Source organism: Cnephaeus nilssonii (assembly GCF_951640355.1).
Source record: "Cnephaeus nilssonii genome assembly, chromosome: 9".
In the NCBI taxonomy this organism is placed as follows: Eukaryota; Metazoa; Chordata; class Mammalia; order Chiroptera; family Vespertilionidae; genus Cnephaeus; species Cnephaeus nilssonii.
The window spans coordinates 97,360,763-97,370,904 of NC_137080.1; the positions used below are offsets into that span (position 1 = coordinate 97,360,763).

Sequence of the window (10,142 nt, forward strand, 5' to 3'; positions counted from 1 at the left end):
GAGAGGACACAGTGAGAGGGGACACAGTGAGAGGACACAGTGAGAGGGGACAGTGAGGGGACACAGTGAGAGGACACAGTGAGAGGACACAGTGAGGGGACACAGTGAGGGGACACAGTGAGAGGACACAGTGAGGGGACACAGTGAGGGGACACAGTGAGAGGACACAGTGAGAGGACACAGTGAAAGGACACAGTGAGAGGACACAGTGAGAGGGGACAGTGAGAGGACACAGTGAGAGGGGACAGTGAGAGGACACAGTGAGGGGGACACAGTGAGAGGACACAGTGAGAGGGGACACAGTGAGGGGACACAGTGAGAGGACACAGTGAGAGGACACAGTGAGAGGACACAGTGAGAGGACACAGTCAGGGGACACAGTGAGAGGGGACACAGTGAGAGGACACAGTGAGGGGACACAGTGAGAGGGGACAGTGAGAGGACACAGTGAGAGAACACAGTGAGAGGACACAGTGAGAGGGGACACAGTGAGGGGACACAGTGAGAGGACACAGTGAGAGGACACAGTGAGAGGACACAGTGAGGGGACACAGTGAGAGGGGACACAGTGAGAGGACACAGTGAGGGGACACAGTGAGGGGACACAGTGAAAGGGGACAGTGAGAGGACACAGTGAGAGGACACAGTGAGAGGGGACAGTGAGAGGGGACACAGTGAGGGGACACAGTGAGAGGACACAGTGAGAGGACACAGTGAGAGGACACAGTGAGGGGACACAGTGAGAGGGGACACAGTGAGAGGACACAGTGAGGGGACACAGTGAGGGGACACAGTGAGAGGGGACACAGTGAGAGGACACAGTGAGGGGACACAGTGAGAGGACACAGTGAGAGGGGACAGTGAGGGGACACAGTGAGAGGACACAGTGAGAGGACACAGTGAGAGGGGACACAGTGAGATGACACAGTGAGAGGACACATTGAGGGGGACAGTGAGTGGACACAGTGAGAGGGGACAGTGAGAGGACACAGTGAGAGGACACAGTGAGAGGGGACAGTGAGGGGACACAGTGAGGGGACACAGTGAGGGGACACAGTGAGGGGACACAGTGAGAGGATACAGTGAGAGGGGACAGTGAGGGGACACAGTGAGAGGACACAGTGAGAGGACACAGTGAGAGGACACAGTGAGGGGACACAGTGAGAGGTCACAGTGAGAGGGGACACAATGAGCGAGACAGTGAGAGGACACAGTGAGGGGACACAGTGAGAGGACACAGTGAGGTGACACAGTGAGGTGACACAGTGAGAGGGGACACAGTGAGAGGGGACAGTGAGAGGGGACACAGTGAGAGGACACAGTGAGGGGACACAGTGAGAGGACACAGTGAGAGGGGACAGTGAGAGGGGACACAGTGAGAGGACACAGTGAGAGGACACAGTGAGGGGACACAGTGAGAGGACACAGTGAGAGGACACAGTGAGGGGACACAGTGAGAGGACACAGTGAGAGGACACAGTGAGGGGACACAGTGAGAGGACACAGTGAGAGGACACAGTGAGAGGGGACACAGTGAGAGGACACAGTGAGGGGACACAGTGAGAGGACACAGTGAGAGGACACAGTGAGAGGGGACACAGTGAGAGGACACAGTGAGGGGACACAGTGAGGGGACACAGTGAGGGGACACAGTGAGAGGACACAGTGAGAGGACACAGTGAGGGGACACAGTGAGAGGACACAGTGAGGGGACACAGTGAGAGGACATAGTGAGAGGACACAGTGAGAGGACACAGTGAGAGGACACAGTGAGAGGACACAGTGAGAGGACACAGTGAGGGGACACAGTGAGAGGACACAGTGAGAGGACACAGTGAGAGGACACAGTGAGGGGACACAGTGAGAGGACACAGTGAGAGGACACAGTGAGGGGACACAGTGAGGGGGACACAGTGAGAGGGGACACAGTGAGAGGACACAGTGAGGGGACACAGTGAGAGGACACAATGAGAGGACACAGTGAGGGGACACAGTGAGAGGACACAGTGAGAGGACACACAGTGAGAGAGGACACAGTGAGAGGACACAGTGAGGGGACACAGTGAGAGGACACAGTGAGGGGACACAGTGAGAGGACACAGTGAGGGGACACAGTGAGAGGACACAGTGAGGGGACACAGTGAGAGGACACAGTGAGAGGGGACAGTGAGATGACACAGTGAGAGGGGACACAGTGAGAGGGGACAGTGAGATGACACAGTGAGAGGACACAGTGAGAGGGGACACAATGAGAGGGGACAGTGAGGGGACACAGTGAGAGGGGACACAGTGAGGGGACACAGTGAGAGGGGACACAGTGAGAGAACACAGTGAGAGGGGGACACAGAGGAGACAATTCTGCCTGTAGGGACAGGGGAGGGTTTTAAAAAGCAAACAACATTTACAGTGTTGCCTCTAAAGACGAATTTTCCGTTGGAAAAGAGGAGGGGAGGAGAGGACCTAATGGTAATTTTTAAAAAGGGGGAGGGAGTGGAAAGCAGTCTAGGAGGAAGGAACTCCATGTGAAAAGTATTGGAAGCAAGAGGGAGTCAAGAGTTCAGAGCACAGCGGTGCTCAAGGCCGCGTGCTGGCACCTCCCGCCTGGGAAAGGCAACTGAGAGCTGAGTGTGGAGGCAGGCGCTCTGCGGGCCTTGGCCTTGGGCGTCTGGCGGCAGGAAGCGGCCTTCCTTGGGCTCCAGGGCTCCACGGGAGACGGGGATGGGGAGCGGCATGCTGGGCTTCTTGTTTAGGAAGGCCTGCCTCGGCGCTCGGCGCAGTGTGGCGGGTAGGTGGGAAGGACAGGACTACAGGACTGTGTTGGAGATGGTGCGGGGGGGGGGGGGGGGGGGTGTATGACAGGAGGACAGGAGGTGAGAGCCTGGTGTTGGTCGCCGTGGGGATGATTCAGTTGGGGACCTGAGATGTGGGAAGGGGTAATGTCCCCACGTGCAGGTGGGCTGCAGCCTCCCGGCTCCAAGAGGAGAGCAGTGCTTGCAGGGCGTCCCGCCCCCTGCCCTGTGTCAGGGCCTCGGAACCCAATCCCATTTCCAGCCTGAATCCTGGGCCAGGCCCCAGCCTCTGCCCTGAGGGAGACAGGCCAAGGCTCCAGCTCTCTGTGCCCCATCAGCGTGGGTCCTGAGGGCCGGAGCGCCCAGGGGGCAGAGGGACCAGGTCCCGCCCGGCAGCCTTGGGTCCCTGTTCACCCAGACCCATTCCCTTCACGGGACACTCACTGCCCGCCCCCCCCCCCCGCCCCGCCCAGCATACCCACCTCAGGAGGAGGGCCTGGTGGGCGCTGCCTTCCCGGCACCAGATCTCCTCGCCCAGCTCCCTGCAGGTCTCCGCAGGGCCCAGAGGAGACAGGCAGGACCCTGCTGGCGCCCGCCCATGTGGGAAGCCGGGAAGCACCAGGGCAGAGGTGTGTCCGCAGCTGGCAGTGACCGCATCCTTCAGGGGCCCCTGGCAGGCAGGGCCGGCGGCCTCCCCTCGGAGGGGATTGAGGCATCTGGGTGCCTTCCCAGCCGTCCACTCCAGCCTCTGCCTCAGACGCACAGTGTCCCTTTCCCTGAAGTGGAGTCTGTGTTACATGAGTCATGGAGGGTGAGGGCGTCTGCGCAGGGAAGCCACCGGGCTCCTCCTCTCGGGCTTCCCAGAGCCCTGGCCTCCCCCTGGCCTCCCCCTGGCCTCCCCCTGGCCTCCCCCTGGCCTCTGCCCCCCAGCAGCTGGCCCACTCTCGGAGGCCCTTCACTCCTTCCGCCCTCTGCTCCCCATGGTGGGGAGCACACATGCCCAGCGGCAGGGAGTCCCTCCCTTGACCGGGTGGGTGGGGACCCTGGGGCGGAGGCCTGGGCTGTGCAGGTGGGAGCATAACCCTCTGGCTGGCCCACGGAGAACCAAGTCCAGCCCAGTTGCGGGGGGGGGGGGGGGCAGGGGAGTGTAGGTCCTGGGCGACTGCTCCTGGACCCTCCCCTGCCCTGCTTTTTTGCCTCACCCCACCTGCCCAGACTGGTCTCCCTGAAGCCCTAACCCCACCCCAGCACCAGTGTCCCTGAGCCTGCTCACAGGCTCTGCATGGACGGCAGGTGGGGGCAGAGGAGAGGCGCACACGGATGCGCGCTGGTCGGCCTGAGGACGCAGCCGTCAGAGATGGGCAGGCGCAGCCACCTGGCAGCACTTGGTTCCACGTTATTATTGTGCCCAGCCCGCTGAGAGCCGGGGGGAGGCTGAGACTCCATTTTACAGAAAAGGGCGGGCTCGGAGCCAGACAGCGCGGCCACCCAGGGGCCTGCCCACTCCAGCCTGGGCTCTGCCAGCCCCCAGCCCACCGCCACCCCACAGCCGCAGTCCTCCGCCCGGGACCCTGTGCCTCTGGCCCGAAACCCTCACTCCCCCCCCCCCGGCCCCCGCCAGCCCCGCCGACCACGTGGGGCGGCGGACACGGAGGAGTGGCCACGTGCCCCAGATGGAGTGAAATGCCTCATTGCTCACTTGTGTACTGAGTACGTGTTGAATAATATTGATGCTAAGTAAATAGGAAAATCGCTTCGCTGCTCGCGTTTGATATTATGGCTGAGGCTGGACACGTGGCTCCGGCCACACTGGGTTGCACAGCCCGACGGAGACCCATCTGAGCGAGGCGCCCCTTCCCAGCGGCACCGCGAGCCCCGCGCCCGCCCAGCAGGCGGGGGTGCGGCCGACCGGCTTCCCGAGGGTGCGGTCGGCGAACTCAGGCTCTTCCTCCCCGGGCACAGCGCCTTATCTGCGCCCACACTCGCCTGGGCCGGCGGATACCCCATCTCCCGGGCACAGCTGGCCGCGGGCAGGGCCGGGCGGCACGGCTCTCCCTCTGGGCCCACAGGAAGCCGCTCCGCCTGCGTGACTGTCCTGCGCCCGGAGAAGCGAGGCCACCCCCGGAAGGCCGGCGACCACCCCTCGCAGGTTCTCCGCGGCCCCAGGAGGCGGGTCCCTCCTTGGGGAGGAGAGCAGAGCCCTGGCCCCCGAGGCGCAGCGGCCGCGCCGTGTGCGTGTCCCTGTGCGGGTGCGGGTGCGGGTGCGGGTGCGGGTGCGGGTGAGTCGTCTCTGCGCTCCCAGCGCTTCCCCCTCAGCCCGGCAGCATGGCCGCGGCCACCCCGGTGAGCAGCCTGGAAGAGGAGGTCAGCTGCCCCATCTGCCAGGGCGCCCTCAGGGAGCCCGTCACCATCGACTGCGGCCACAACTTCTGCCGCGGCTGCCTCACGCGGTTCTGCGAGGGCCCGGGCCCGGCCGCGGCGGCCCCCGCCTGCCCGCTCTGCAGGGAGCCTTTCCGCGCCGGCGGCTTCCGGCCCAACTGGCAGCTGGCCGGCGTGGTGGCGACCATCGAGCGCCTCCAGGCGGGGCGCCGGCCGGGCGCGGGGGACGCCTGCCCGGAGCACGGCGAGAAGCTCTACTTCTTCTGCGAGGAGGACGAGGCGCAGCTGTGCGCGCTGTGCCGCGAGGCCGCGGAGCACCGAGCCCACGCCGTGCGCTTCCTGGAGGAGGCGGCGGGGCCCTACCGGGTAGGCGGGGCCGGGCGGGGCCGGGCGGGGCCGGGCGGGGCCGGGCTAGCTGCGGGGTCGGAGCGGAGCGGGGTAACTTGGGCCCCTGTGGAGCCGGCACTGGAGCAGGCGTGGTGCGCGCGCCGGCGGGGAGCGGAGCTGGTCTGTTGCGCGGCCACGGCCACGGCCACGGCCACGGCCACGGCCACGGCGGAAGAGGAGCTGGGTGAATGCTGGCTGCGGGGTGGTGACAGGCGGAGCGGTGTGCCTGCAGAGGGGACGAATGACGCACAGATGGTGTGGCCTGCGTTCCTGTTGTTTGTGTTTGCGGCGTGTGCGCTGTTTGGGCGAGGTCCAACCGTCTGAGTGTTCATGTTTGTGAATGACTTGTTGTTTGTATATATGCAGGCTAAGTAAGTATCTGTGATGTGTAATTTTATCTCCCATTAAAGGAGTGTGTGCTGGTTTTATTGTCTGTGTTTTGTTTTTAGTATATGTGTCCGATCATTAGTCTTTTAAAATAAATATTGTTGAGAGTATTACATATGTCCCCTCCACCCCCCCCCAAATTGACCCCTCCAGCCTGACCGCCCCCCCCCCCAGGCCCTCACCACCCTACTGTCCGTGCCCATGTGTTATACATATATGCACACAAGGTCCTGGGTGATTACCTCCCACCCACCCACCCTCCCCTGCCTTCCCTCTGAGATTCCACACTCTGTTCCAGGCTTCCATGCCTCTGGATCCACTCCGTTCATCAGTTTATTTTGTTCCTTAGATTCCACATGAGTGAGATCATGTGATACTTGTCTTTCTCTGACTGGCTTATTTCACTTAGCATGATACTCTCCAGGTCCCTCCATGCTGTCTCAAAGGGTAAGAGATCCTTCTTTTTTACTGCTGCATAGTATTCCATGGTGTAAATGTACCACAGCTTTTTATCCACTCATCTGCTGATGGGCACGTGGGCTGTTTCCAGATCTTAACTATTGTAAGTTGTGCTGCTGTGAACATAGGGGTGCATACATTCTTTCTGATTGGTGTTTTGGGTTTCTTAGGACATATTCCTACAAGTGGGACCACTGGGTTAAATGGCAGTTCCATATTTAATTTTTTGAGGAAACGCCATACTGTTCTCCACAGTGGCTGCACCAGTCTGCATTCCCACCAGCAGTGCATGAGGGTTCCTTTTTCTCCGCATCCTCGCCAGCACTTGTCATTTGTTGATTTGTTGATGATAGCCATTCTGACAGGTGTGAGGTAATACTTCATTGTCATTTTAATTTGCATCTCTCTGATGATTAGTGACTTTGAGCATTTTTTCATATGTATCTTGGCCTTCTGTATGTCCACTTTGGAGAAGTGTCTATTTAGGTCCTTTGCCCATTTTTAATTGGATTGTTTGTCTTCCGTTTGTTAAGTTGTATGAATTCCTTATATGTTTTGGATATTAACCCTCTATCAGATGTATCATTGCCAAATATATTCTCCCATACAGTGGGCTCCCTTTTCGTTTTGTTGATGGTTTCTTTTGCTGTGCAGAAGCCTTTTATTTTGATGTAGTCCCATTTGTTTATTTTCTCCTTAGTTTCCACTGTCCTAGGAGATGTATCCATAAAGATATTGCTATGAGAGCCAAAACCGGTTTGGCTCAGTGGATAGAGCGTTGGCCTGCGGACTTGAAGGGTCCCAGGTTTGATTCCGGTCAAGGGCATGTACCTTGGTTGCGGGCACATCCCCAGTGGGGGGTGTGCAGGAGGCAGCTGATCAATGTTTCTCTCTCATCGATGTTTCTAGCTTTCTATCCCTCTCCCTTCCTCTCTGTAAAAAATCAATAAAATATATTTTAAAAAAAAGATATTGCTATGAGAGATGTCAGAGATTTTGCTGCCTCTGGTTTCTTCTAGGATTTTTATGGTTTCTCGATTTACACTTAAGTCTTTTATCTATTTTGTGTTTATTCTTGTATATGCTATAAGTTGGTGGTCTAGTTTCATTTTTTTGCATGTATCTGTCCAATTTTCCCAACACCATTTATTGAAGAGACTGTCTTAACTCCATTGTATGCTCTTGCCTCCTTTGTCAAATACTAATTAGGCGTAATGGCTTGGGTGGATTTCTGAGTTCTCTGTTCTGTTCCATTGATCTATATGCCTGTTCTTGTGCCAGTACCAGGCGGTTTTGATTATGGTGGCTTTGTAGTATAACTTGAAAACTAGTATTGTGATTCCTTCAACTTTGTATTTCTTTCTCAAGATTGCTGCCACTATTCAGGGTCTTTTTTGATTTCATATAAATTTTTAGAGTATTTGTTCTAACTCTGTGAAATATCCCGTTGGTATTTTAATAGGGATTGCATTGAATCTGTAGATTAACTTGGGTAGTATGTACATTTTAATGATGTTAATTCTACCAATCCATGAACACAGTATATTCTTCCACATGTTTATATCTTCCTCTATTTCTTTTTTCAACATCCTGTAGTTTTCTGAGTACAAGTCTTCTACCTCCTTGGTTCAGTTTATTCCTAAGAATCTTAATTTTTTTGTTGCAATGGTAAATGGGATTGTTTGTTTAGTTTCTCTTTCTGAGAATTCATTATTGGTGTATAAAACAGCCATCAGTTTTTGGGTGTTAATTTTGTATCCTGCTACATCGCCTAATACATTTATTAAATCCAGTAGTTTTTTGGTGGAGTCTTTAGGGTTTCCTATGTACAATGTCATGTCATCTGCGAATAATGAGAGGTTTACTTCCTCCTTTCCAATTTGGATGCCTTTTATTTCTTCTTCTTTTCTGATCGCTGTGGCTAGGACTTCAGTATTATGTTGAACAGGAGTGGTGAAAGTGGGCATCCCTGTCTTGTCCCTGTTCTTAGGGGAAGTGGTTTTAGTTTTGCCCATTGAGTATGATGTTGGCTGTAGGTTTGTCATATACGGTCTTTATCATGTTGAGATACGCTCCCTGTAGTCTCACTTTGCTGAGAGTTTTTATCAAAAATGGATGTTGGATTTTGTCAAATGCTTTTTCTACGTCTATTGATATAATCATGTGATTTTTCTCTTTCAATTTGTGTATGTGATATATCATGTTTATTGATTTGTGAATACTGTATCAGCCTTGCATCCCTGGAATAAACCCCACTTGGTCATGGTGTATGAACTTTTTAATATATTGCTGGATGTGATTTGCTAATATTTTGTTGAGGATTTTAGCATCTATGTTCATCAGGGATATTGACCTGTAATTCTCTTTCTTTGTAGTGTCTTTACCTGGTTTTGGAATTAGGGTAATACTGGCCTCAGCAGAGTTTGGAAGTGTTCCTTCCTAGTCATTAGTCTTTGATGATGGGAGTTCTATATATATTTTCAAATTGACCTATGTGAACATTTACGTGTGTATACTTGGTCTAGAGCAAGCAATTTTAAACAGCCCACTGGTTGATTTTGTGGCATCCATGTTTCTTCTCCCCTGCAGAATCATACACAGAACATTGATTCCATTCGCAAGGGAGGGTTGTTTGGGTTTGCTCCCTTTCGGGCAAGCGAGAAAGTTGGAATAATTTCAAGGAGGGCGTATCAAACTCAGGACAGATCCCAGGTCCCACTTACCAAAGGCAAGAAATCAGGTGTTCCCCTTGAAGAAGGAAAGTCTCAGGTGGAACCCCAAGGTGCAGCTTGTGTTGACACGGGGTAAAGGGCCAATCCCTGATCAAAACTCTTGAAGGCCAGAAGCCCGGGGAAGACGGCCACAGAGAGGGGCTTTGAAGGACAAGTGGGGCCCCGGCGTGGCCAGCTGAGGGGCCTGCCTTCCTGGAGGCAGAGGGTGGATGTGAGGACAACCCCAGGAGCCACTGCTCCCCCCTCAACACTGTGCTCCTTCTCTCCAGGAACAGATACAGACGTGTCTTGAGTGTCTAAGGAAAGAGTCAGAGGAGATTCAAGAAATTCAGTCAAGAGAAAATCAAAGGATACACTTCCTCCTGGTAGGACTCCCTCCTTCCCGGCCCCTCCCCTCCCCTCCTCCCTGCCCCGCAGTGTATGGGTTTTGATGTCATTAGAGTGTGAATCCCGACTCTGACACTAAGTAGCTCTATGGCTTCTAGCAACTCTCTGTTCTGTGTATTTCTCTGTGAAGTGGAGGTTAACATTTTTCACTGCCTCACGGAATTTCTGTGAAGGCTGCGATTCGATTGCGCCTGTAATGCCATCAGTGCGGTGCACGCCATGTGCTCTTTGCAAAAGGCCGGGGTCGGGCGTCCTCCGCTTCCCCGAGGCAACGCTGGGCAGCCCGCTGCCCTCCCACATCTGTCAGGGGCTCTGATTTACCCCTGAGCCGTGGAGGACGTGGCCAGGAGAGAGATGGGAGTGAACTAAGGAGAAACGAGGAGGAGGAAGAGGAGAGGGGGAGGAGTAGCCTCCTGCTGGCTTCTCCTCTGTCCCCAGACCCAGGTGGCCACCAGGAGACAGAGAGTGGTCTCCGAGTTCGCTCGCCTGCGCCAGTTCCTGGAGGAGCAGCACGGCGCCCCTGCTGGCCCAGCTGGAGGGGCTGGAGGGCGACATCTTGAAGCAACGGGATGAGTTTGACACGCTGGTCTCTGGGGAGAGGAGCCGGTTCAGCGCCCTGATC

At 55.7% G+C, this 10,142-nt stretch overlaps 1 protein-coding gene across 1 annotated transcript in view; it reads left to right on the forward strand.

Annotated features, from left to right (window-relative positions):
• Positions 1 to 5,114: 5,114 nt before the first annotated feature.
• Positions 5,115 to 10,142, forward strand: part of LOC307105777 (tripartite motif-containing protein 10-like) — a gene marked incomplete at both ends in the record, with an annotated part of 7,106 nt that continues 2,078 nt past the window's right edge. Inside the window, 4 exon segments of the mRNA XM_079781660.1 lie at positions 5,115 to 5,534; positions 9,403 to 9,498; positions 9,959 to 10,039; positions 10,041 to 10,142. Of these exon segments, the coding sequence (XP_079637786.1) occupies positions 5,115 to 5,534; positions 9,403 to 9,498; positions 9,959 to 10,039; positions 10,041 to 10,142 (699 nt within the window).